Raw genomic sequence first — 27117 nt, 5'->3', positions numbered from 1 at the left:
GCAGCGTGGCACACGCAGCCGCCAGACAAGTCCCGGGGACCTAGTGGGCCGTGGCCATGTGTGCCTCCAGAACTGAGCCATGGTCTGAGACGGGGGCTGACCTGTGCCTCCCCTGCAGCGCTCTGTGGTTGTCCTCTGTCCCCAGTGCAGGGACGCGGGGTGGCCCCCTTCTGGTTTGGGTGAGGGTGAACAGCAGGTGACTCAACACTGACACAGTGAGCTCCATCCTGCTGGGGCAGCCCCATGGCCTGGTCAGGGCCCCAGACTTTATGAAAAGATGCAGAGTCTGGAGCTGCTGCAGCTGCTCTGTGCCCTGAGGCCTCCCACAGACCCCCGCACCTGAGTGGTGGAACGCGGCCGAGCGGAGCAGACCCTCACCAAAGTCCCCCCTGTGCTGCAGGGACCCACTGGGGCCTCCAACTGCCAGCAATTTTACCAGCTTCCTCGGCCAGCCCACCTCCTCTTGCTCCCGACAAGACGACTATGTGAGGCCTGCTTCTGTGGCCACCTGCCCACACCCCCCCCTCCCCCCCCCCCCGTGCTTGGTCTCTGCTCACCCTCTGGACTCTGCCTCGTCCGCGTCCCTCTGCACCCTCTCCTCTCTCTGCTCGTTCCCCGCCCTCCCCGCACATACCATCTGCACATGACCGGCCCCCAGCCTCACCTGCACCCGGCTACTGCCCTAATTCTCCAAGTCACGAGAACGTTCTAGAAAGCATCATTAAGCACACCAGTTCTTCCCTTTCTGTGATGACCTTCACCCACTCCCGGAGGGCGTCTGGGCTCACATGCCCACCCTGGCCGCCCCGCCTGGCCTGCAGAGATGCCACTTGGCTCCTGTGCGCCTCGCTGCCCTCGATGGTGAGGGGGTATGAGGGCCCCTCCCAGAGCCCTGCATTGGGCCGAAACCAGGCGGGCCGCAGGTGACGCCCATGATCCTGCCTGCCCGGCTCGGCCCCAGGGCCCAGAACCCCTGCCAGGTGCCGTCTGCCGGGCCGCCCTGTTGGTGATTCACAACCTGACGGGAACGCCCCAGCGGGCGCACCTGCATCTGGGAGCTGGCCAGGCTGAGCTCGCTGCCCACAGGGACCCGCCAAGCTCAGCGGGCAGAGGGCTCACCGGCCAAGGCCAAGGGAGACTGGGAGCGGCTGTGCCGAGAGACCTGGCCAACCAGGCCCGTGGGGGACAGCAGCGCTGGGCCATCATTCCAGCAGCCCGAGGCTCAGGACGTTTTGACACCCAGTGAAATCGGAGGTGCAGCTGCCGGAGACCTTCAGCACACAGGCAGGGTGGAGCGTCTCCCCTTTCATGGGAACCAAGTATGGGTGGGGTTTTCCTGAAGGCTGGTCACCGAGCAGGCTGGTGACCGACCACGTACAGAAATCGGTCACCCTCCCCAGGGCCACACCTGGGGCTGGCAGTCGGGTCAGTGCTGATACAGAGCCAGAGCGCATGCCCTGGGGGTGGATGGGGGGCAGTTCTGCGGTGCTGAGAAGGCCTGGTTTTCGGTGGGCTGTGTGGAGGATTCAAGGAAGCCGGGCCGGGTGCTGTTGGGAGGGGCATGGGCAATGGCTGGGCAATGGCCCTTGTCCGGAAGGAGGGGCTCAGCAACACTGAGGCCAGCATCTCCGCCGGCCATTTGGGGGAGGGTCTGTCCGTGTTAGGAGGTGACTGGGACGTGCTCTTGGTTTTCTCTCCATCCCTCACGGTCACCGGGCCTGGTCTAACGAGGTGTTGGTGACACTGCGGTGGATGGAGTGCCCCACTTCCAGGTTCTGGGGGCTTGCTGCGGGGCTGCACCCCCTGCCGGCGGGATGGTGCCTGGGGCCCTGCCGCCCTCCAGAGCAGGGAGCCAGTGTGCGCAGGGAGCGCTCTGACAGCTGACCGGGCCATTCCTGCTTTGCCCGCCCCATGTCCTGACGCAGTGACCAAGAGGGTTAAGGTCAGGGCGCACCTGTGGGAATGCTGAGTTATGGATTCGTAATGGGGCCAACGCCAATCACACTCAGTCTTTGTTAAAAGCATTACAAGTGATTTATTGACTCTGTAAAAGGAAACATTAAAAAGACCCTATCACGTTGGTCGTGTGCACACACCAAGGGCGGTGTGGCCCCTGGGCGCATGAGTGCTGGCTACAAAGAGCCCCGAGTGTGCACCCCGAAGGACATGCAGACCTGCACACCCATCCGTGTGGGCGTGGGGCAGGAGCCTGGGAGGCAGCCGGGCGCCTTCTTCCTCCGGGTTCCTGGGCCCACACACCCTGACACTCGGAATGGAGATGGTGACGTGGAATTTAAGGAGAGCAATGAGGGGACACCCCACCCAGACGGCAGGGAGCATGAGCAGAGGGGTCAGAGGCCCAAGTGGTCATGCCCCCAGGTACCCGTGAGCTGGGGGAAGGGCGCTGTGTCCAGGGACTCCATGCTGACCTTGATCTTGGGCCTGGACACAGTCTGACACTCACGGGACAGGCAGGTGGGATGGCCAGCGGGACACAGGGCTCCCTAAGGTGTCTTTGGGGACCACCCGTAGGCTGGGCAGGGAAGGGGTTTGCAGCAAAGGTTCAGCAAGCCCAGCCTATTCTCCTATTGTCCTCGCCGGGCCCCGCCTGTGTCCGTGGAGGGAGGACACTCGGAAAAGGTGCCTGGGAGCACCGGCTGGTGGGCGGAGGGGTGGGGGAGGGACCCACAGGGACCCACCCTCCCTGTGGCCTCAGAGTGTCCACTTGGGACATGGCACTGGACTGGAGGGACCCCCCACTCTGTTGGCGGGCTGTTCGGGTGTGTGGCTGCACCCCCAGGCCTCCCATGGGCTCCATTGTGGACTCGCCCAGCCAGCCCACCGGAGAGTGCCCTGCCTGGGGGCGGGGAGTCTGGGAGGGGAATGGCTGGGGACTGACTTCTGGCTTCAAGGCAAAAGGCAAGATTTCCCCACACAATCACAGGTGCAGCCTGAGGCAGCGTCCCTGATTCTGGGTACGTGTTCGCATGGGATCCCGCTGTGGCCGAGGGCCCCTCTGCTCCGGTCTGTGTTGTGACCTGGGGCAGTCGCCTCCTCTCGGGGCCTCGGTTTCTCCACTTCACACCGGGGGGGCATGCTTGCTCCCCTCCCTGACCCTGTCTGGTTCCTGGGTTTCCACACAGGTCCCTGAGGCTGTAGGGAGCTGCGGCAGCCCTGGCTTCTCTGCGGACACTCCCAACATGGCTCCCCCTGCTGGCTCGCTGCAGAGGTGCAGGCCCAGGGCCTGCTCTGTGGGGAGGTGAGGGGCAGCTCCAGGCACTCTGGGACTGGGGTCCCCAGAACAGGGCTCTGACAGCCACCTGGTGGCTACCAGCTGGCCACAACGACAGAAAGCAAAGCAAACCTCCAAGAGCCACCTGGAGAGGTACGTGTATTACCTGCAGTTTGAAAAGAGGAGGGGTGGCGGGAGGGTGAGGGGCTGGGTCACAGGCTCGGGGCATTCAGGAGGGCTGGGTCCTGCGGGCAGGAGCTGCATCCTGCGGGCAGGAGCTGCCTTCCTGGGGCAGGGCGTGGAGGACTCAGTGTTGGTGCCCGTGCGCAGGGACGGAGTGGGTCTGTGGTTATGGGAGGGCAGGCAGCCAGGCAGGCTCAGCTCCCTGTCCCCGGGGCGACCACCTTGGCCACCAGAAGCCAGGCCAGTGTCTTGCAGTCCAGGGGCAGAGAGGTGCCCAGAGTCAGGTGGGAGTAGCGGGCAGCAGGTGGCGCTGTGGGCCCGCTGTCTAGGGAGGGTGGCCATCAGCAGGCCCCCCTGTGCATCCCATGAACTGAGCAGAGGTGGGGGCATCTGTCACCTTGTGTGGGGACAGCTGGAGGAGGTCGCTTCTCCGCGGGTATCTGAGGGGATGCCAGCCCCGGCGCCGGTGCTTCTGTGGCACTGTGCCCCCCACGGGACGGAGCCGTGGAGAGGAGACTGCGTGGGTGCAGCCTGCACGGGCATCAGCTCACCAGGTAGCTGTGCATTTCCCGGGAGTCGACGCTGAGGACCACACCGGAGTGGCTCCCTAGGAGGCAGAGATGCCCACCCGTGAGCAGGGGCCCCTGGGCTGGAGCAGGCAAGGGGGGTGGGAGGTGGGGACGTGTGGGGCAGAGGGCTGGCCTCGGCCGATGCCACGGAGCCAATGTGTGGTGGATACTGGCGGTTCCTCCAGCCATGTGGGTGGTGTCTGGATGCAGTGCAGAGGTGGTGGGGTCCCCATGTGTCCTAGGGAGTGCCCGAGGGGGTGCCATCACAGCAGTGAGCCCCTCAGGTCTCCATGGGCGAGGCCAGGGCCAGCCCCCTGCTGCAGTGCCCACTGACCTGCAGCAGGGCTGGCCCGGCACCAGGCATTGGCAGCAGGGGGGTGCAGGAGGGGCTGTGCCCCCTCCAGGCGGTGGGCACCGTGGGCCGGTGTGGCGTGGCTGGGAGGTGGCAGGAGAGGGGGGCATGGTGATGTCAGAGACACAGGGGCGGTCCCGGGGGCTGCATTTGGAGAGCAGGGGCAGCTGTGTGGCCAGGGCCAGGTGGGACCCAGAGCAGCTCCTGGTGGGCTGTCCCTGCCTCCAGTCCCCTGCCTGTGGCACGGCCAGGCAGCAGGAGGGGACCTGCGCCTCATTGCTGGGGGAGGCTTTGTCAGTGTCACCCTCCACGGCCTCGGCTTTGCCGTCGATAACGTGGGGACGGCAGAGGAAAACGCACCGGGACTCAGAGCCTCTGCAGCTGTCTGTCACACCGGCTGCAAGGCCACCTGCCTGAAGGCGGGGCCCAGGCTGGGTGAGAGGGTGTGTGGACCTGCCCGGGGTGGGAGGGGGGCAGGTAGAGACCTGGCCGAGGGGCCTTTCCAGGCGCAGGGCCACCACCTGGGGGCCTCTGCAGTGGGGGCAGGCCACTGGCCTTGGAACCGCTGAGTTGGGTTTCACTCTGCTCCACCTCTTATCAGCTGGGTGACTCAGGGACGGTGGATGGCCACTCTGACCCTTGGCTTTGGCCATCTGTCAAGTGACACGTTGCCAGGTGCCAGCCCTCGGGNGGGCCCAGGCTGGGTGAGAGGGTGTGTGGACCTGCCCGGGGTGGGAGGGGGGCGGGTAGAGACCTGGCCGAGGGGCCTTTCCAGGCGCAGGGCCGCCACCTGGGGGCCTCTGCAGTGGGGGCAGGCCACTGGCCTTGGAACTGCTGAGTTGGGTTTCACTCTGCTCCACCTCTTATCAGCTGGGTGACTCAGGGACGGTGGATGGCCACTCTGACCCTTGGCTTTGGCCATCTGTCAAGTGACACGTTGCCAGGTGCCAGCCCTCGGGCAAGCCTGGGAAGCGTTGAGCCGACTGGGCCCAGGCAAGGGCTCCAGGCACTGGTCACAGCCGAGTCCCAGGAGGCTATGGACCGTCATTCCTCAAGGAGCTCATCTGGGCCGCAGGTGTGGGGGCCCATCGAGGTGCATTCGGGGACAGCTGCTGCCACCGGCCGTGCCCCCCAGGGGAGTGCTCCCCTCCCAGAGCTGAGCTTCCATCGCTCAAGAAGGAGCTTCTCAGAGTCTGAGGACCCAGCACACAGGGTGGGGACAGTCCTGACAGTGGTGACAGGGACATGTCACGTGCGGCTGTGGGCCGGCCCTCACAGTACCTCAGGGAGGGGCCGTCACCGGAGGCGGGAGGCGGGGGGAGGGACAGACAGGAACTGGGCAGGGAGGCCGAGCGGGGCCTGAGTTCAGCCCCCTCCACCTGCAGCTCAATGCCCTCTGTGCAGAAGAGGCCCTCCCCGCGGGGCTGCCGTAGTGACTGTGCCCGCTGAGCGCCCAGAGCCTCGGGCTACCCGCCATGGACGGGAGGGGCTATAACATGAACCTATGTTCCGCCTCCACAGACAGCACACTGCCGGGGGCAGCATGGGACTGACGTGGAAGGGGATGCAGCCACCTGTCCAGCTGTGCCAGCTCTCGGCCACCACGCAAGAGGGCCTGAGCCACAGGGGCGCAGCTGGCAGGTGCTTGGGAGGCTGAGCAGATGCGAGGCACCCACGTTAACTGCCAGACACCAAGGTGACGAGGCTTCCAGAGGCTTCCCCTCCTGATGCGGGTGGCAACCTCTTGGGAGACCCAGAGCCTCAGGGACCACACAGTTGGCGGGGGTGAGGCACCTTGAGGGGGTGGGTGGGGTGACTCGACTGGGCTCTCCCTACTGCACCCGGTGGGGGTGGGGGCTCACTGAGCAAAGCCGCTCTGCAGACTGAACGGCAGCGCACAGGTGGTCGCATCCGGGGCGTGATGCCCAGGAAGTCACCGCTGCAGAGAACGGGCGGGCTGCGAGCGCAGAGGGGGCGATGGGGAGAGGCCCCCGCCTCCTCCCGGAAACCAGCACCATGGGCCTCATCACCTCGTCAGAGGGAGGGGACACGCTGCACTGTTGGCAGAGGGGGCCCTGTGGGAGGTGGGCAGGGCATCTGCAGGGCGGGCATTACCTAGAGTCTGTGAGTCGAGATCGTCGTCCACAAACCCCTCGCCCTGGGTGGCGCTCGGGACACCCTGGCTGTGGTTCATGGGGCTCGTCATCTCCTGCTCCTTGTCATTGTGCATCTGGGCATACACGGTCCTGCCGGGGCGCTTCCTGCAGGGAGAGCAGAGGCTCAGGGCTCCCCCCCGGGGCCACCGGCCCCTCAATGCACCCAGCAGGGCCCAGACTGCCTGTGTGGGGGGCAGACATGCTCCCATGTCTTATCTCCTGCCCCGTAGCAGGAAGCCCTCCATCCTGGGAGCTCAAGCAGCACACAGGGTGCTCACGGTCGGTGTCCCTGGTGACCAGGCTGAGGACAGGGCAAGTAAGGGTATTTCATTCTCTTGTTACCCCACTGCCCGGTAACTCTGGGACAGCAGCGTCCTAGGCTCCAGCTGGGTGGGCAGAGACACGTGACACCTGCTGGCGGTGAAAGGTGCTCACTGAGCCCAGCCTGGGTTCTGCAGCTGTGCCATCCCCCCTTCCCTGTCCCCTCCAGGAACACAGGGAGAGGACAGCGTGGGCAAAGCCCTGCCCCAGCTGGGCCTGGCTTGGGCACCAAGGCTCAGAGAGCCGGCTTTCTCAGAGGCCATTCCCCAGACCTGCCAGTTCTGGGTGCACCTCCAGCCCCGGCGTGGGGTGGGTCCTGTGATCGGTTCTGTCCACTGAGGGCGGCCACAGGTGGCATGTCACCTCCTAGCTGGAACACTGACACGGGGACCTGAGTCCGTCCTGAACACAATATTTCTCTCCTGGCACAGCACCAGCCTTGCTGGGAACGGCCCCTCCCTCATTCCAGGCCCTGTGTGAGGAGCGCACACCACACCCCCAGCCCCAGTGACTCGTAGTGAGAACAAGACTTCAATCTTCAGGGCCTGGGAACCCCTGAGCCTTCTGGGCTGTGTGCCATGCAGTGGGGTTACCCAGCCCACGGACCGCTCTGCCAGCGGCACCCATGGGAGCCAGCCTCCCGGACGTCCTAGCTGAGGCTCCCACGCCAGGCAGAGCCGGGAGCACAGCTCTGCCCTCCCCGTTCCCAGGGTGCACTCTGGGGGAGGACAGTGCTCCCCAGGACTGTGCTCCACTGTTTCCATGGCAACCCCCCCACCTCCCAGGGCACGATTAACTCAGTCATGAGCCCTCAGTGTGCCAGGCAGCAGTCCACGTCCTCTGCCCACATCCTCCGCCCAGGAGGAGCTTTGTGGGGAAAGAACCTGGGTTCTATCTGAATTTGAGGTGCCTGCGGGGCCACAAGGGGGACTGTCTGGAAGTTGGCACTTGCACGTGCCTGGAAGTCAGGAAAGGCAACAGCTTGGCCACTGTTCCAGACTCTTTCCTCAGCAAACTCCTACTCATCCTGCGGGATCCCACTCAGAAATCACCTCCTCAGAGAAGTCCTCCCAGATTTCCCAGACCAGCTCTGGTCCCTGTTACACAGAGCACCTCAGGCTGCCCTTTCAGGCAGAACTGAATCACCAGGCAAGTCACAGGGGAGCTGTGAGTTGTGCTCTCAGCCAGAGGGCAGCTCTGCAAGCGAGGAGGCCCCTCTGCCCAGGCCACACTGCATCCCAGAATCCAGACCAGCATCCGCTCGGACGAGGGGTGTGCGCGTTACTGCTCTCAGGGCCGCACATGCAGGGAAGACAGCTGAGAGGTCTGGATGGGATGGGCGGGATCGGGGCCTGGGGGACTGGGGGATGGTGGGGCTGGAGGGAGGGACCCGCAGCTTTGGAGCGTGAAGTGAAGGAGAGCTGTGACCCTGCACTGACCCCAACGGTGACTGTGACCAGGTCAACCAAGGCCACCGGAGCTGAGCCCACAGGACAGGAGGAACAAGGGGGCGGAGTCTCAAGGCTGCCTTTTGCAGGAAATGAGTCTGGTGACACTTCTCAGTCACTCTACTCATGCCGAGGCCTGAGGTCCAGAATCCAGGTGAGCTCAGGTCCATGAGCCCCATGCAGCCCAGCACAAGGCCCTGCCCCGGCCACCCAGGGGTCCCCATGCAGCCCTTCCCCTTCTGTACCCTGGAGCCTGAGGCTGATGCTGGAGGGGGCACAGGATGGCCCTGTGCCCCCCACCCCTGCCCCCTGGCTCTGGGGCCCCGGGCACAGCTGTGGTTGCTGGGAGACTGGGTGCCTCTCGGGAGGGGGGGCACAGCAGAGGGGTAGGACTGGAAGCTCCTGGGCTGTGAACGGGGGGCACCAGAGGGGACCGAGAGTCAACACCCCAACCCCCTCCACTGCAGCCCATCACGGGTCCTCGAAACCCACCCCCCCAGCAGGGTCTGGTTCCCCCCTGCTGGTGGGGGCGGCCTTGCCTTTTGCACTTGTAGAGGATGAAGGCTCCCACCGCAGACACCCCGGTGACAAGGAGGATGGCCGCCACCCAGTAGCTGCCGCTCTCCACCAGCTGCAGAGAACCTACAACAGAGCTGCCGTCAGCGGCCAGCGTGGGCAGCGCCTGGCCCAACCGCCCCAGAGGGGCAGGCGTTCCCATGCGTGTGCAGGATGTTCCTAATGGTGGAGGGGGCCTCCACCCCGGGCCCCTCTGGGTAAAGGTGCGCCTAGCCTTCCGCTGTGGACGCAGACAGCCCTTCGGCCCGTGTCTGTGCTGCGAGGGAACCGTCTGCCAGCTCGTCTTTCTGGAGTGTAGAGACACTCTCTGGCTTCTGAGAGATAGTGGCCCACAAGGCGACCGGACACATGGGACCGGCGAGGACGGTCCCACCTCAGAGTCGGGAGCAGAGGGCCTCGGAGACCTCAGAGTCGGACCTCCCATGGCCTTGGGGGAGGGGAGCTTGGGCCTCAGGTCTGGGCCTGTTTTCACTGGAGGTGAGTGCCAGGCAGGGCTGGCCCACGGGCAGCTGAGGCTCCTGTCCCCAGGAACGGCATCACTGGAGGGGCCTGGACACCCCCCCACTCCCAGCAGGGGAGCCCAGGCCAGCCTGGGCTGGGTGGCTCCTGGACTCACCCGTGTCCACCTCCCTCACGGCCACCAGGACCTGGACTCCGGCCCGCAGGAGGAAGCTGACCTTCCGCGCACTCAGCGCCCGCTGGATAGGGGTGAGCATCTGCACAGAGAGGGGCGCATCAGGGGCCTGCGGGGGCCAGGCAGGCGTCCACGTTGTCGCTCTGCTGGTGGGTGCAGGGGTGCAGGGAGGCTGTCCCCGAGGCTCCCCTGTGCCTGGGTAGGTGGTCCTGCCTGGTGCCCCCACCCCACCTGGGAGCCCACGTGGGTCCCAGAGGGGCAGACACAGGTGGAAGAGGGCCCACGCCCCGGTCAACTGTGACTCATGGGGACAGTGAGCCACTGTCACCAAACCGGCCATGGGGCTGTGGCAGCTACCTGGTCCTGTGTGAGGCTCTGCTTCGGCGGGGGCGGCAGCACATACAGGTCGGCCACAGTGGGCAGTCCCGGCCTCACCACGGTCAGCAGCAGGTCCTCAGCGACACCCGTCTCCTACGGGACAAGGATGAGGTGCTGCAGAGCCCCTGGGAACACCCCTGCTTCGCCACCTGTCCAAGGCCTGGCCATCTGTCCTGCTCACGGCTCCCAACCCCGCACCACCGCCTATAGCCCCCTCCAGGTCCCTCAGGCCTGGGCCTCCCACACGGGCCTCTACTCGGCCAGGCCGGCCCCCTCCTGGCTGCTCCTCACACTGTGGCCGTGGAGAGCAGCCCCTCCCTGGCTCACATCCTCCCAAACCCACCACGCTCAGCTCATGCAGCCCCTCTGCCTCCTGGAAGTTCCAAGCTAAGCACGTCCACCTGGCAAACTCCTATGCATCCTTCAGTGCCCAGGACAATATGCCCGGTTTTGTTAACAGGCCGAGAGGAGGCGTGGTCAGAGTGGGCCTCAGCCTGTGACAGCTGTGGGTGACCCTAGGGGCAGTCTCTCCCCATGGGGCCCAAGGGCGGGGGCATCCCACGCCCGCTCAGATGCACGCCTTCTGTTGGCTCTGTGGGCTTCCTGAGGGCGGCCGTCCCACGGGGTGTCCACCTGTCCCCCAGGATTCACAGACCCAGGGCCTGGCTCAGCAGAGAAAATTGCTTTAAGGAGGTTCTGGGCTGCTGGAGGGCAGAACAGTGGCTGTGTCTTGTGCACACAGCTGGCACTCACTCACTAGATGTGCTTGGCCAGTGCGGGCCTGCGCCCACCTTGCAGGTGACATCCAGCCTCCTGTCCTCCCGAGCCATGACAGCCACCCTCGCTGGCTCCTCAGCACCCAGCAGCCACGCTGAAGCCTGGATTCGTGGGACTGAGTGGCAGCCACACCCACCCTGCCCTGCCCTGAGGCCCTGGGGTCCCCCAGCTTTGCTTAGGCACCCACAGGTGCTAGGAGAGCTGTGGCACTGATGGGGAGGGGTACCTTGGCGATGAGCTGGGTGACCAGTTGGCCGACCTCCTCTCTCCACTCGGGGGTGTTGGGGTTGTAGGCATCCAGGCCCTGGGAGAACCGCAGCGGCAGGACCTGAAACCCGGCTGGGGAGAGGAAGAGCAGGGGAGGGGTTGGCCTGTGCAGCCTTGGGGGCTCAGCCCCTCCGGGAAGGCGGCCACACGCCCCGGACAGCCCCAGACAGCCCCGGACAGCCCCTGGGCTCGGAGTCCGTGCCCAGCTCTGGAAACTAAGGTCTCGTCTTATGTGTCAAAGCTGCCCTAGGCAGTGCCCTTGTGGCTGGCTGCCGTCTAAGAACAGTAGTCACGGGCTCGACGATGATGACAAGGATGAGGAGGGGCGGAGAAGGAGGAGGAGGGGGCAGTAGGAACCTGGGGGTGGGGGGCCTCGCACGTGTCAAACCTGCCCAAGATTTGCCCCATTAACTCACGAGGACACCCCCCCCCACTCCAGGGTGGCCTCCTGTCCCTCAGGACCCACGGACTTGGACTGGGCAGGTACCCCCACCACAGTACGAGTCCTGGAGGGCAGAGGCCCCACCTCCTCTTCTCACATCCCAGGGTCCCTGACTCAGAGGCCTGCTGTGGAATCGCAGCTTGGGGGATGGTGAGCCAAATGGAGCCGCGGGAGCCGCTCCCCAGTCTCGTTTCCTCACTTGGGAAGCGGGAGGAGTTGCCACCAGCAAGCAGCTCTCATGACCTCTGAGCTCAGGCTGTCCCACGGGCACCACGTTGGAAAGGACGCTACAACGCGCCCTTTACCAGTGACACAATGTCACCCACAGAAGACCCGGGAGACCCTGTCAAAGCTCCTGAGGACTGAGGCGACCTCAGCGAAGCCGCAGCAGACCCCGGCTGCGTCCCTGCACGCGAGTGAGCCAGCAGCCAGGGGCTGAGAGGGCCCTCTTGTTTACAATCGCATGGAAGAAGAGGAAACGCCTAGGGATAAACGCCAAGGAGGCGAAAGACCCACACACTGAAAACTGCAAGACACTATGGAAAAAAATCGAAGAGCACACAGATATTCTGTGCTCATGGACCGGAAGAATTAATATTCTTAAAATGCCTGCACTACCCAAAGCAACCTGGAGACCCAGTGCAATCCCAACAGAGTCCCAATGACGCCCTGGCCAGGTGGTTGGAGCGTCACCCCATACACCAAAAGGTTGCGGGTTCGACTCCTGGCCAGGATGTCGGGGAGGCAATGGATCGATGTCTCTCTCTCTCCCCTTTCCTCTCTCTCTAAAATCAATAAACGTGTCCTCGGTTGAGGATTAAGAAAAAATTCCAATGACATTTTTTCACAGAAAGAAAAAAAACAATGGCTGTTCCCCACAGACAGAACAATTCTAAAATTGTGTTAAACTACAGAACACCCTGAGAGGCCAAAGTCTCTTGAGAAAGAGCAAAGCTGGACACACATGCGAATTCAAATGACACCACGAAGCCGGAGAGGGCTCACTGTCTGTCCGGGAGGGACTCACCCAGCACTCGGATGACCTTGGAGTCCTGCAGCACAGAGGTCCCACAGGCGGCCTGCACAGTCACACGCACGTCCCCCGGGTCCGCAAACCGAGTTGTCACCGAGTTATTCAGGGACATCAAGGGCTGCGGGGACACAGCAGAGTCAGGGCCGGGCCAGGGCTGCGGCCATGGGAGAGCTGGCCCTGTGGTCAGCCAGAGGCCCAGGGCCACACTGACAACACCATCCCCTGCTCTCATTAGGGAACAGGGCAGCAGCCAGGGGCGTGCGGCAGGCCCCAGAGACACCTGCAAGGACACACACCCTCCCAGGCTCTCCTGAGTCTCCTGTGAGGACCTTTGAGAAGTATGGCCTCGTGCTGGGCCTCTGCACCTACCCCGCCCACCTTCCCAGCCCCACCAACCTTCCCAGCCCTGCTCGGCTGTGGCCCCACACCTGGCTCGGCACCCAGCCTGTGCACCCATCAGGACTGGGGGCAGCGTGACTGTGCACCTCCCAGATGGGGATGCAGAGGCTCTGGGGGTGCGCCGACCTGCCCAGAGAGCTCGGCCGACCTTGGCCAAGCCATGATTCCAACCCGGAACCCGAACTCCTTCCCAGACCCACCCCACTCCCAGGAACAGCATCAGGAGCCCACCCCTCCCTGCCTGGTATGGCGTCTGGGCTCTTGCTGCTGTTCGGGGGGCACTCAGCTTGGGGGTGCAGGGCTGCCCTTAGCTGACTTCCTCCTGGATCTTGGGGAGCCCCAGGCTGAGGATGGGCGAATGGCCCTGCAAAAGCTGCAGAACCTCCTGGGAGGCATTCTGCGTGAGGCTTCTGATCTCTGGTCCAGCTCAGCTACCCCTCCTCCATGAAGCCTTCCCTGACCACCCCTGCTGTGGACTAGAAATGGTCTGGCCTCCACTAGAAATGGTTCTGCGACACCTTGCCGCCCCTTCCCATGACACCTGTCCCACCCTACCTTGGGTCACCCACTGTGTTCCCGTCTCTTTCCCTGGGGACTAGGCAGGGTCTGGGCTGGCTCACCCTGGGCTGACCCCACTTGGACCACGATCCTCAGGTGGGGGGAAGGGTGCGTGTGCGCCCACCCCCCTACGCAGTGCCGTGCTCTGCCCTCCGCCCAGCCGCAGGCCATGTCCTGCCCATGCTCTGCCCCAGGCAGGGGCCGGCGCACCTGCAGGCTCTGGCCGGTCCACCAGTAGAACACAGTGAAGTTGGGGTTCGGGGGCAGCAGCACGGCTGTGAGGTTCACCTCCTGGTTGGTGCCAATGGCAGGAACCACTTCAAGGTAGAGGGCTTTCAGGCGGGCTGCAGGGGCCAGAAAAGGTCAGGGGTTAGAGGGCATCAGGGCACTCAGCTGTTCAGGGCTGCCTAGTGGTCACTGCTACCATCAACTTCACTGTGACCACCCCATCACCACCCTGTCACCACCACCGTCACTGTTACCACCGTCACCACCCTGACTACCACGCAGACCACCAGCATGCGGACTTGAGCCCGGCCTGCCTGCCTCCCTGCCCTCGGCCTCACGGCGTGAGCAATGGACGGCAGCACCAGCAGCGGCTCTGAGGGACTCCCCTTCCCCAGGCCCCGGGCCTCTCTGCCACTGGGAGTGAGTCGTGGCCTCCGAGGGGCGGTGACTCACCGGTGACCTGGACGAAGAGCACCGCCTCGTCGTGCCCGGCCAAGTTCTCCGCTCTGACGGACACGCGGTAGACGCCGGGGTTCTCGTAGGCGTGCCGGATGGGCTCCTTGGTCAGCGTGAGGTTGGAGTACACAGCCCTGAAGCCGTCGCCGAGGTCCACGTGGTACACGGTGGTCAGCACGTCGCCCTGCGGGCAACAGCAGGGAGGCGCTGGGGCGGACCTCAAGGTTGGTCCACTCGGTCCCTCCCCCGCTCCTGCCCTCACGGCAGGGGACCGACCGGGCCTGCCCTCGGGTCCAGCCCAAGTGCCGGCTGAGGCAGGCGGGCGGGCTCTGGGTTCCAGGGAGGTGGAAGCAGGGCCAGGGACACACTGTGGGGCCATCACCCAGCTGCAGAGGGGGATGGTGGTGGGGTCAAGGGTGAGGCCCCGGAGGCAGTGCTGGGGGTGGGCAGGGAGGCCCGGGGTCCGAGCCAGGAGCCAGGAGGGCGCCCAGGAGCCTCTCTCACTCTGGGGCTTCAGCAACAGCCCTAGGGAGGGGCACGCATGTGGCAACCAAGTCTCCACGGCGACGGAGAAAACCGTTTCCCCTGTGCCCCTGACTTCTCCTGCCCCAGGCTGTGCAGTGCCGGGACAGATCCCGGAGGCTCTGTCTGTGTGGGGGGCGCTCCCCTCACGGCTGCCTCTCCCCGCACCAAATCCCCAACGACTGCCTTATTGCTGGACGCTGCCTGCTGCGGGCACCGGCCTGCCGGTGCCGGCCCCCAGCTGCTCCAAGGCCTGGGGAACCAAGTGAGGGAGACGGCAGCTTCCCAGCAGGCGGGCACCTCGCCTTCCCCTCCCCCGCCCTCCTCGGCCATACTGCTTCCTGCCACCCTGTCCCTGTCCCTGCAGGAACACCCGGGAAACCAGTTCCCTGGAGAAGGCTGACTTCACCTGAGGGCCTGCTTTACATAACTCAGGCCGACTTTCTCCACAAATGCAGGGGATACGGTGGGTAGTATCTGTGCTCCCCAAATTCACAACCACCCGGGCCCCCAGAAGGTGACCTTATTTGGACGTAGGGTCTTTGCAGATGTTAGTTAAGGGGGGCCACACGGAATGCAGACAGGCCCTGAATCCAGGGACAGGTGTCTTCACGGAGGACAGGGAGATCCGACACAGACCAGAAGGCCATGTGCAGACAGAGAGGCGGGCTGATGTGGCCCCAAACTGGGGAACACCTGGAGCCCCCAGTAGCGGGGAGAGGCAGGTGGGACCCCCCCTCTGGAGCCCTCAGAGAGGTCTAGCCCCACTGGCACCTCGATGTTGGACCTGCGGCCTCTGGAGCTATGACAAGTGACATTCTAAGCCCCCCAGTTTGGGGCCATTTGTCACAACAGCCTCTGGAAACTGTACCCACCACACCGCACCCATTTCACAGGTTGGAAGACTGAGGCACTGTGAGCACCAAACTGGGCGGGCTGGCTCGCTGTCCAGTATTCTCACAGCAAGGAGGGGGCGCTGGGTGGGGGACAGGCAGGTTCTCAAGGTCTGCAGCCCCTCTTGCTCCCTGAAATGTGTGTGTGTGGGGGGGGTTCTGAGCCGTGTCCACGAAGCAGGAGGCACCCGTGACAGGAGCCAGGCCTTGTGGCTTCGAGTTGGGCTGGTGCTGCACCCAACGCCGGGGACCCTGTGTTCCTGCCTTCACATGGATGCACTGACACGCACGGGACGCAGCGCAGCCTCGCTGCGGGAGAAGTGGAACGCACGAAGGGCGGCGGAGAGAAGACGGGAGGGAGCGCCGTGCAGACGGGCGCACTGCCTGCCTGTCTGCTCTGGGTGCTGGTCTCCTACTGGACGCTTGCAAGTAGACGTTTTATTCTGAGACTTGGGAATCCACACCTGCCGCTGTAAGGAAGCGGCAGATCCCTGTGTCCCCCGAGCCTCGTTTCCCCAGGACCGGCGGCGCCACACAGGACACCACCACCTCAACGGGCACTCCGTGCTGGCAGTCAGACGCAGGGCTGCAGGCTTGCCACTCAGTCCCTCCTGCCGCTCTTCAGGGCCACACCACTCCCTGTCACCTGCCCAACTGACTCCCTGGCAACCGCAAACCTGTCCTCTGTGCCTGCAATTGTGTCACTTGGTCCCGCACACAGAATCAGACCAAGTGTCCACACTGGGCGCCGGCCCCTCAGTGCTGGGTGGGAGGTCCTGGCTGAGACTTTTTCACTGGGATGCTCATTTGCTGAGACCACCCACCCCAGGGGTGTCCAAGCCACCAGGACGCATGGTGTGGGGCTACTTCTGGGCTCTCTGTCAGATCCTGCTTTTAATTCTTACACATTCACTGCACTTGGGCCCCCCAATCCAGTGCTCTGTCCACACCCGGCCGGGCCACTGTAGGTGCGCAGTGTGTGTTGGTGTACAGAGGGGTCTGCGTGTGAGTGTGCCCGTGAGTCTGAGTGTGTGTGTGAGTGTGTGTACAGGCCCTACCCCTCCTACACTCCTCCCGGGCTTCCACAAGGAAGCCAATGGCCAGTTCCAGGCAGCTGTGTGCCCTGGGAGAACTCTCCTATGAGCATCTCTGGGGGGCTCCCCTCCCCTCTTCTGGCAATGAAGGGCCCCAGGCAATGAAGGGCCCTCTGGGGACAGTGGGCTGACAGGCTTGTCCTGTTCCCATCCCCTTGAATGGCAGGTGGCACTCAGTGGCCAAGATTCCAGCCTCTAGGGGGCGGCAGAGACCACTTTCTCCTAGAAGTCTGTCCTGGAACTGGGGGGCCCTGGCTGGGTCCACGCTGAGGGTCCAGGGGGCCCCAGGACAAGCAGGGGGCCTCATCTTCTGGCCACCCTGGGATCCTGCCATGAGGGGAGCCATCCACCTCTGCCCCAGGGTCCCCCGAGACTCAAGGCAAGAACCTCAGGCCCAGGGCCAGGAGGACCCAGGTCTTGGGCCGTGGACCAGGACTATGCAGCACTTGCCCACCCAGAATCCCTGGGCCTGGGACCCAGAGCTGTCTCTGTCACTTGTCCCCAGGGGCCTCAGCAGTGACATCACGGTCTGACCCAGTGCCCTGGCTATCGAGCGGGGTCACAGGAGCAAGGGGGCGTGGGGGGCAGTGTGTGTGAAGTGCCCAGCCCCTGGCATGCACTCGGGCTGCTCTGTGTCCCCCTCCGGCCTGGTTTCCCGTCTGCACCGGCCCAGGCTCCCTGCTTTCCAATGAGAAAGGCCCCCCGGCCCCCTATTTTGAAGGACTTCTTCTAAACAGAGATCCGAGCGCCCAGCAGAGCTGCGCAAACCCAGATGAGGCCACGCCTGGGTGCCCCCACGGGAGGCAGCAGCTCCGACTTCCACTTTTGCCCTCCTGTGACTCTGAGTCACCCACCTGTTTGCACGCTTTCCTAATTTCTGGTTTTGGGAATGTTCTACAACCTGCGATTGTTACTTGCATAATCTGAAAAAATGGGTGTGTTACAAATTAAAAAGACTGGAAGGAAACCCCGAAATTAACCACTGTTACCTTGGGGGACAGGAGTTCGGGTGATGTTTGTATTCTTGGTATTTTAGGTTTTTTCCAAATGTTCTATAATGAGTATAATTATTCTTCAAATCAGAAGAAAATGTAACACTGGTACTAAAGAAAGAAAAGTGAAGATTCAGAGACTCACAGGAAATTTATATGCATGTGTGCATGTGTGTGTGCTGAGGCCTGTTCGGAAAACGCCCAGCCATTCTTAACAAGAAGTTTGTGTGACATCAATGTCACCTGGCAGCCAAGGAGAGTGGACTGGAATGCGCATGTGTGAACAATGACGACTCCACTGTACTAGTCAGTGGGGGCGGTAGATGCCACTGAGTGAGCATGTGTACTGTGTGGCCATCGCATTCAAAATGACTGAGTGAGTAGAACAATGAATCTGCATCACATTTGATGATAAGCTTAAACATTCCTCTGGGGAAACTGTTCGGATGGTTCAGAGGCCGCAGCTGTGGGCAGCTGGTGGTTGGCAGCTTCATAATGACAGTTCACCTACTCAAGGATCACGTCTCGTGTAGAGTTTTTTGGCAGAAAATCAAATCACCTGGTGACTCAGCCCCCTACAGCCCAGCTTTGGCACCTGTGACTTCTGGCTCTTCCGAAAACTAGAATCACCTTTGAGAAAGAAGAGATTTCAGATCACTGATGAGATTCAGGAAAATCTGATGAGGCAGCTGATGGCGACAGGGAGAACTGTGTGAGGTCCCAAGGTGCCTGCTCTGAAGGGGACTGAGGTGTCACTGTCCTCTGCAGTGTTTCTTGTGTCTGGTACCTTCTTCAATAAATGCCTCCATTTTCATATTACCGGGCTGGATACCTTCTGGACAGACCGTCTACCCATCTATCTATCTTCTATTTACAGGATTTATCTTTGGTTGTAGGATTACAGGTAATAGTTTGTTTTTTGACTCTCTGCTATCCTTAAGATTCCAAATTAACTGAATCAATGTAATTAGAGGTTTAAAGCCCCCACTGCCACCCACAGGAAGGTCACCACCAGGCACACACCCCTGCACGTGTGTTTGAAGCCGCACCCCCTCGGCCCATGTTCCGCTCCCCGTTTCTCTGCTCCGTGTTTCCACCGCTGGTCTGGGGGCTGGGCCTGGGAAGGGGCCCCCGCCCACGGGCGATGCCCCGGGAACGCGCCGGTGCTCACCTGCTCCTGCTGCACCTCGAACAGGATGTCCTCCCAGGGCCGCACGGCCACCACCTCCCCACGGATGCTGACCCTCAGGCCGCGCGGCGGGGTCAGGGGGCACGGCAGCTGCTCCGGGCCCCGCTGCAGGTCCACGCCACCCTCGCACGTGTTGGACACCGCCTTCCGGTACCTGCGGGCAGAGACGGGTCAGGGAGGTGGGCCCGCAGGGGTGAGGACGGCCCACCGCCGGGCTGGGACCTGCTTGTCGCCCAGGGGTGGCTCCTAGCTAGACCTCCACTCACCAGCTCCGCCCGAGGGCACCCTCTGCCCTACTTTACAGGTGGGAAAACGGGGGCTCAGGAGCGGACGGCCAGAAATGGCAGCACCCGCTTCAGACCAGGGACCTCTCCTTAGTCTATCAGGTTACTTGTAATGTTGCTGCTGCCGCTGCTCCTCACAGCCGTTGTCCTTGTCGCCGAGGGGACCCTTGAGGCAGCCAGTCTGAATTTCATGGCCTTGCTGGGAAATATGGTCCCCGGGGGGACAGAGAGCCCAGCAGGCTGGGGTTCACCCTCGGCTTTGCCCCTGCCCCAGGCTCGGGGTCTCGATCACCCGGAGAGACCTGCACGGGCGGCCGCTGGACCTACCCAGCCGCTCATGTGGCAGGGTTCACTGCGCATCTGCGTGCCGGGCGCCACGGCGCGCGGTATCACACGGCCCCTGGCTTTGCAGAGAGGGAGACCCGTCTCTGAGAACCATCCAACTTCCAAGTAAAATCTGGGCGGTGAGGAGCCCCAGGAGGGGGCGGTACTGGGCATCAGGCCCCAAGAAAGGGGCCCTCAGCTGAGATCAGGAAGGTGAGCAGGAGAGGAAGCTGCACCTCAGGTGGGACTGGCAGTGCAGAGGCCCTGCGACAGGTGTGGGGGGCGGTGAGGAGGAACATGGGGGTGAACTGGAGGGGGCTGGAGAGCAGGGCACCCAGGGCTCAGGTAAATACACCCTTAGGAGGCCTTGGGAACGCTTTGGCCTGGGGACACCATCTGAGTTGCCACACCGGGAGCTGCCCTGGGACTCTGCACCTGGGAAGCTGGCATGGTGGCCGCAGTGCCTGGTCCTGTCGCCAGCCCCCACCCCAGGCCCAGAGCCCCTCTGGCCCCCACGACTCAGTGCTGGGTCAACATTCAGAAAATATGGTGCACCGACACTTTGGTTACTCCGAAATAAAGCATGGTCTCTAGGAGCCACCCCCCGCCACGTGCACACGGCACCATGGGGCCCAGAACGTAGACACGCTGCCCCCAGAACGAAACAAACCCCACACCGGTGATACAGGCCCAGCTCTGACGATTCAGACAGGGCTCCCTGCTTGCCCAGCCCTGGGGGACGCACTGGAGTGGCTGCTGTGGCTGCCTGATGGGGAGGGAGGGAGGGAGGGAAGAGTAGGTGGGTGGAGGGTGGATGGATGGTGGATGGTGGATGGATGGATGGTGGGTGGTGGGTGGTGGGTGGTGGATGGTGGATGGTGGATGGATGGTGGATGGTGGATGATGGATGATGGGATTTATGCCCCTGAGGTCCAACCCTGCCTCCTACCTTCCCAGGCTTTGCCTGGCTCTGTCCCAGAGACCGTAATGGGACTTTCTAATAAGCCCATAAGCTTTTTCTCTCCATCTCAAAATTCCTCAAAGGGAAGAGAGACTATTTTTTTAAAGATGGAAACTATGTTTACTAAACACCCCTCGGTGACCCCCTTTAGGGAGGACTCAGAAGGCAGAGGCCGGGCTCGCAAGTGGAGCAGCACCGAGGCCTCCCCCGCTGCGGGGCCACAGCTCAGGGACCCAACGTTTCAGGACAGCGTTACTCCTTCAAACAACACATTCAGTCTGTGGTGGAGGACGAGTGTCCCGACGGCACCCACTCGCTGATGCCCTCAGAACGGGGGAGAACGGCAGGCCAGTGAGGACAACAGCCGAGGGTGCTGTGACAGAGGGCAGTAGGGGCCCAAGGCAGGCGGTCAGGGAAGACTTCCTGGAGGAAGTGCCATTCAAGCTGAGCCCTGCACAGAGTGTTAGCACCTCTGGCTCAGCTCTGAGCTGCCTCGCCTGCATTGGTACATGGGAAAGGGCCTGGCACTGCAGCAGCTCAGGAGGGCGGGGGAGGGGGTTACTTCCCTGGGGGGATCAGCCCCTGAACCAGCCCCTGGCCCTGTGCTGCCTGCTGTCTCTGCTCAGAGCCATCTCTGTGCCTGTCAATCCCTGCTGCTGGCCAGCACGGGCTCAGACCCTAGTGCCCCAGAGGGTCAGTGCCTGGGTGGCCCTCAGGAGCCGGGGCAAACAGGACACCTCAGCCCTGACCTTTCTCTCCCTGACCCCACATGGGTGCTGTGGGCACCAGGCAGGATGTTGGCTGGTGGTCACTGGGGTGCTGCCCCAGGAGCCGGACAAGGTGCAGCCGCGCACACTCACCCAAGACTGCTGGTGTAGGTCTGGCCCAGGACGCAGTCGGCGGGGGGAGACAGGGGGTGAAACCAGAAGTTGGCCAAGCACTCGGAAAAGGGGGAGCGCTCGAACCCGTAGTCGCTGGGAGGAGGAAAACACTGGCGTTAGGAGGCGGCCTGAGGGTGGGGCACAGAGAACAGACCACATGGCCCCTGTACTGGAGTGGGACAAGCACGGGGCAGCCCACGGTGCGTCCCAGGTGGGAAGGGGTGCAAAGGGGATGCTGGGAACTTGCAGGACAGCACCCAGCCCAGCCTGGGTGTCCTGGAAGGCTGCCTGGAGGTGGTGCCCTGAGTCTCAAAACAAGAGCAGGGACGACCAGGGAAGGAGAGGAGAGGGGCACTGCAGGGGGACCGGCCCCTATGCGCTGGTGCAGGAGACCCAGGTGGAAGTGGCAGAATGTGAGGGACAGGATGGCGAGGGGTGAGGACCACTGGGGAGGGAGGCAGGCAGGGGGCCAGAGGCCTCATGAACTGGTCTCTGGAGCTTGGACACTCTCCTGGGGGCACTGGGTGCCACGGGAGACTGAAGCAGGGCAGGGAGCCGAGTCCCTGCCTGGAAGAGAAGGGGCTGGAAGGGCACAGCCGGCCCAACATGCCCTCCGCTGTCCTGCCTGCTCCTCCCCCCCGGCAAGTGGTCGCCACACTGGCTTCACCGACAGGCCCGGGCGCCCTCCGATGCCCTTTCCTCCAGTGCGGGCTGGCCCTGTGACCCAGCTCTAGCCTCAGAATGAGGCGGAAGTGACAGTGACTCGGAGGCCAGGTCACAGAAGGGGTGGCGGCTACAGCCTTCCCTGCCCGGCCCACGCGCTGCCCCCAGCAGGACGGGTCCTCACCAGTGGAAGTCGGAGTCCTGGCAGGGGCACACGCGGGAGGCGAGCGCCGACGTGAAGTTCCTCCCGTTGACGCACAGCGACGTGGCCCTCCTCTTGCGGAAGCTCCTGCGCTGGCCCATGAGACAGCGGTCCCCCTGCGGTGGCAGCACGAGGCGGCGTTTGTCACCTTTCACAGATGGGGAAACCAAGGCCCAGGAGGAAAGGGGCACACCTGAGGGCAAGCTGGGGTGCGTGCGCTCCCCAGCCACCCACGAGCACTCATGGAGGTAAGTTGGGGCCCAGGGCAGGTGGTCAGGGAAGGCTTCCTGGAGAAAGTGCCATTCAAGCTCCATCCGGGCTTGAGGGGACACAGCTGCTGGAAACAGGGCCCCTTTAAGTGCCTTGGTCTCTAGCGGTGCCAGAGTCCCTGCAGAAGCTGGGACGAGCCACGGCCTGGAGATTTCCTATGGCCACACAGCAAGTCGTCAGCCAGTGACCCCAAAACAGGCGTTGCGGCAGTACCAGGCTCAGGGTGCCCATTCTGTGATTGGGGCCTCCCTGCCACCCCTCTGGGAGTGCAGCTGGACCTGAACTGCAGGGCAGGCCGTCTCTGGTCCCTGTTCCCTCCTGAGAGAGTGAACACCATTGCTGACACTGTAGGGATAGCTGTGTGCCGAGATCAAGGGGGGCAGGGGGTGGGGGTGGGCTGCCCGGTCAGCTCAGGGGCATTAGGCCACAGAAGGGATGTGCACCCTGTTGACCGACCTCCTTTGCTCGGGACAGCCCTGAACTCCAAGCACATCTCATTCCACGGGTGACTTGGGGCCTGAGGACCTGATGTCTCCCAAGGGTGACTGAGCCCTGAGAAGCCCCGGCACACAGAAGGGGCCAGAAAACCCCAGAAGAACCGGGTGCCTCAGGGCAGTCAGGGATCTGAGAAGACCTCTTGGGAGAGGGGAGGCCTGCACAGCCCTGTGTGGTGGGGCCTCTGCCAGGTGGAGTGGGCCCACGCGGAGCCCACCCACCGAGCCGGCACCCCGGCCCCACCTGCAGGTCAGCGAGCTCCCAGGAGCTGTAGTCCTCCTCTCGGCACATCCTGGAGAAGGAGGGGCGGAAGTCCACCTTGACGAGCTCCCATTCCGAGCGGTAGCTCATGTGGCCAAAGATGCTGCGGGGGAGGGGGAGGCCGCCTTATTGGGGCCTGTCCCCTCCCCTCTCAGGGCCCCAGTCCCCACCGGTACTGTGGGCCCTGCGATACCACCCTTGCCTCCCGCTACCCCAGGCCCCACTCTGGGACTAAACTGCTGCTTGCTGCAGACGCCAACGCCAGCCTGGCCCGGGCCAGGGTCGAGCCGGCCTCCCAGTGCGGAACCCGCACCGGGCGCCGCCCAGCACTGGTGGCCTGGTCTCAGGCCCTCCTTGTGCCCAGTGCCCACGCGTCCTTCACAGGGACCGGCGGCAGCACATAATGAGGACAAGGACCACGGTAACAGCACAGGAACTGTCAGCCTGAGAGGTGGCAGGGGCCGGAGGCAGCCTTGACTCTTGGTTCTGCCTACCAACGGCCAGGTGACCTGGGCAGGTGATGGTGTGTCTGCAAAGGCACGACTAGAGGCCGCCTCCCAGAGGCTGAGGGGGGAGGGCACCCCGGTCGTCAGAGATGGGGCGGGGGGTGAGGGAGAGGTGAGTGCGAGGGCGGGCAGCCTGGCGGTCAGCGTTGAGTCCGCCTCAGAGGCCCGCCTGGGGGTCAGCGCCGCTCCCTGCCCAGGGGCACTCACGTGATGACCAGTGTCTCCTCGCCCGGCTCACTCAGCAGCCCGTCCACAAACATGGGGGTGCTGCTGAAGTTGTAGGTGCTCCAGGTGTGGCCATCGTCCATGCTGAACCTGCCAGGGGGAGTGCCACTGTCCAGCTGGCAGCAGGAGCCTCCCTGTGACCAGGACTGGCTGCCCCACGGGACGCAGCTGAGGTGGCTGGGAGAAGAGTATTCCGGGAGCAGTGCCTGCCCCCAGGGCCCACCCGGCACCCAGGCCCTGGCTGGAGCCCTGACTTTGCTCTCTCCTGGGAGGCTGCGGTGGCCACCTGCCAGCCCCAAACCAGGGGGCCCTGGGTATGGTGTTTGGGTGCCCAAGGACGGCAGATCCACCCAGTGCTGGAGCCTGGCCCAGAGGCTGCCAGGCCAGGGCCAACAGCTGACTGTGTCCCAATACAGTGTTATCATGCTGCTGCTAGCTCTGAGTGGGGAAAGCTCTTTTTCCGACTAAAGTGATACAGGCTTCCTGGCAGCTCCCCAACTCTGCCTTCTGGACCCAGAGCTCATACCTGCCCTTGCTTCTCCACGACACCCTTTCAGGTGTCTGCAGTTACTGTCAGACCAGCCCCCACTGGGCACAGGCTACTGGCTTTCTTGTCTGGCCCTGCCTCCTCTATGTAAATAATTCCTGTTGATGCTTAACATTACCTCCTCCAGGAAGCCCTCCTTGCTCCCCCAGACTGTGGTGGGGCATCCCTCGGGCTCCCTCAGGCTCCCTCTGGCCTGTCACCCCGTTTCATTGTCTCCCCACACCCGGCCAGGAGCATCTGCGGGAGAGGGCATGCTGAGCTCGCCAACACCCACAGCTGGGGGGCGCGGTTGACAGCCGTGGTCCTGGGGCCCGTGAGGGGGCAACTCCGAGGGGCGCTCAGGTCCCAGGTGAAAGGGAGAAGCCCTGTCCCCCGCCCCCCTGCTGCCCCACCCCCGACATTACTTGAGGATCTTCAGGGGGATGGAGCTGTCCTTGACGGCCACGATCACTCCGCCGTGGTCCAGGTAGAGGATGTGGTGCTCCTCCTCAAACACCTGTGGGGGGGCGGGGTCACTCTTGGGGAGCAGGGCCCTCCACACACTGGCTGGGGGTGTCAGCAGAGGCCAGGGCTGCTGTGAGGTGCCCAGGCCCTCCCCACGCTGGGGCACAGCACCCAGGCTCAGCACATGTGGGGTGGGCGAAGGACGAATGTTTCTAGGCCAGTGGGTGGCGTGAGAAAGGACGTGGCAAGGACGTGCCGTGGCGGTCCTCTCTCTGTGAAACACTACCCACCAAAAGGGCCAACAATGCAAATTTGGGACAGAATGGAATTTAGTAAAGCAGTTGGGACATATATCAACCCAGATTTGACATGAAGGCTCAGCTCAAGTGCTGCCCCCTCCAGGAAGCCCTCCCGGGTGCCAGGGCACTAATGCAGGTCTTCCCCAGACCTGCCCCATGGCAGCCGCAGGGGATCAGAGCGCTCGGTGTGCCTGGCGTCCTCTGTCCTCGCTGCGAGCTCGGAGAAGCACGCGGCCTGGGGCTGAGTCAATACAGCCTGAGATTCCTGTGAGGGAGGTGGCAGTTGGTGCTTTCTAGGGTGCTGGGAAGGAGACACTGTCACAATGCTCCCCACCCCGTCTGCCCACCTCGAAGACCCAGAGCTCCAGGCCCTCTTGGGGTGCTGGGACCAGAGGCAGAAAGGAAAGTCTGGGCCCCCAGGAATCCACAGCCCGGAGAGAGACCCCCCGGGGGCAGAACACTGCCCCACAGTGACCGGCCCACTGGAACGCCACAATGAGGGGTCCCATCGACGTGACCCGCCCTGCTGGCTCAGTCCTGGCGCTGCACAGCACAGGGTCCCGCCCATGTTCGGGGGATGGATGACAGGGGATTCCAATGACACTCTAGGTCTGAGTCACCAGGCACCCCAGGGAGGGGGCCACGAAGCAAGGGGCACTTAGGTTGGTCTCGGGAGGAGCTGGGGCCAGGGGAGAAGGGTGTGCAGGGCCTGGAGGCTACGGAGAACGGCATGTCCAGGGACAGGAAATGCTGGACAAATGGCTCCCGTGTCAGTGATGGGCCGGGACTGCCACCTGCAGAGGCCAGGGTGTGGTGTGAACAGATTTCCCCTTTAGAGCGCTCTCAGGTGCTGGGGGAGGTGAGTTCTGAAGCAGATGGCTTCTCCCCCAGGGAAGGGTGAGCTCCCCGTCTCAGGGGGTATTCAAAGAGAAGCTGGGCTTCCAGGGCGGGTGGCAGGAACCATGCTCGGTCCTGCGATGCTGAGCCAGAGGCACACAGCAGCAAACACGCCCGCCGGCCACAGGTGCTGCTCCCGATGCTTTTGAATTCTCAGGGCCCACCCACCGCCCACACAGTAGGCGGCCCTGCTCCCCGCTGCGCTTGGGGTCTCCGCAGGGGACCGCCGTGACAGGGACGCTCAAGCGCACTCTCAGAGCCCGATCGTTCCAGAGCAGGATTCACCTTCAGGGACCAAGCTGCCCGCTGGGTGCGGCGCCAAATTGGTGCAACTGCACTGAGCTCAGACCTGCATTCCTGCCACCGTCCTCCCTCGAGGACAGGCAGGGGCATCCCTGTGCCCACCAGGAAGACGGGTGCCTCCCAGACACCCTAGGGGACGCACAGACAGCCCCACTCCCACCAGCCTGGGACTCTGTGAGTGGCAGGGCCACACGGGCTCACGACACCCACTGCCACAGCTGTTTGTGCCCCGCCGCCCCGGGCAGCAGGGCGGAGGGGCAGGCGGCCCGGCACCATTGCTCCTTTTCCTTCTTGTCCACCCCCCCTCCACCAGCTGGGGCTCAGGAGGGCCCCCTGGGTGCGTTCTGACTGCTGTGCTTGACCGCCCCAGGAGCTCGCATTTTGATAACGCTGTGTCCATCAGCAGCACATCGCTGGAGTTCGCAGCTCACGTGCTGGGTGCCCTCGGGGCATCTCACTGCAGGCCTGACACTCCGGCGGAGCCCGCCTGGTCCTCTGGCCTCGCCTGCTCTTGTCCTCCTTGTCTCCGGTGTCCCCCAACCCAGTCAACTCCAAATCTGGCTCCAGCAGGTCTCTGTGCCCCGAATGCACAGGCGCTCACCTGGGTGCCCTTCTCCACCTCCCAGGCACACGGGGGTGGGGGGCCCACAGCCCCCCCCCCACATCACTGGGGAAGGGAGCAAGCCCCCTGAGGGCAGGCCCCATGCCCAGCCTTGGACAGTCGGTCTCCCTGGAACTTGGACACTCCTGGTGTACAGACTGAGCAAGTGGCCCGACACCGGGGGACCCGGGGACACCTGCTGGCAGTTTCCACCAAGCGAGAAGGCTGGGCCACATCAGCCAGTCTGTCCAGCCA

The 27117-nt window shown here is 63.6% G+C and overlaps 1 protein-coding gene and 1 long non-coding RNA gene across 2 annotated transcripts in view; one reads left to right on the top strand and one right to left on the bottom strand.

The window, feature by feature from the left end:
- Nucleotides 1-2017: 2017 nt before the first annotated feature.
- The window catches only part of SORCS2 (sortilin related VPS10 domain containing receptor 2), a 252813-nt gene continuing 227713 nt past the window's right edge, over nt 2018-27117 (bottom strand). Inside the window, exons 13-27 of the mRNA XM_037046299.1 lie at nt 24723-24814; nt 23754-23861; nt 23023-23143; nt 21997-22130; nt 21129-21242; nt 18682-18853; nt 14007-14193; nt 13536-13669; nt 12363-12486; nt 10853-10965; nt 9829-9942; nt 9454-9553; nt 8801-8903; nt 6452-6597; nt 2018-4022 (exon numbers count right to left, since the gene is read on the bottom strand). Of these exons, the coding sequence (XP_036902194.1) occupies nt 3958-4022; nt 6452-6597; nt 8801-8903; nt 9454-9553; nt 9829-9942; nt 10853-10965; nt 12363-12486; nt 13536-13669; nt 14007-14193; nt 18682-18853; nt 21129-21242; nt 21997-22130; nt 23023-23143; nt 23754-23861; nt 24723-24814 (1827 nt within the window). The 3' untranslated portion in view covers nt 2018-3957. The remainder of the gene's footprint in view (nt 4023-6451; nt 6598-8800; nt 8904-9453; nt 9554-9828; nt 9943-10852; nt 10966-12362; nt 12487-13535; nt 13670-14006; nt 14194-18681; nt 18854-21128; nt 21243-21996; nt 22131-23022; nt 23144-23753; nt 23862-24722; nt 24815-27117) is intronic.
- Nucleotides 7798-8903, top strand: LOC118987253 (uncharacterized). Its single transcript, XR_005066529.1, has 3 exons — nt 7798-8137; nt 8274-8415; nt 8816-8903. It is a non-coding gene; the product is annotated as an uncharacterized LOC118987253 (long non-coding RNA).

This window comes from Sturnira hondurensis, unplaced genomic scaffold (assembly GCF_014824575.4).
Source record: "Sturnira hondurensis isolate 20B ecotype Veracruz unplaced genomic scaffold, ASM1482457v3 Scaffold0000780, whole genome shotgun sequence".
NCBI classification, from domain to species: Eukaryota; Metazoa; Chordata; class Mammalia; order Chiroptera; family Phyllostomidae; genus Sturnira; species Sturnira hondurensis.
Note: the sequence above shows the minus strand (reverse complement) of the source record. Positions and strands in the feature narration are given on the sequence as shown.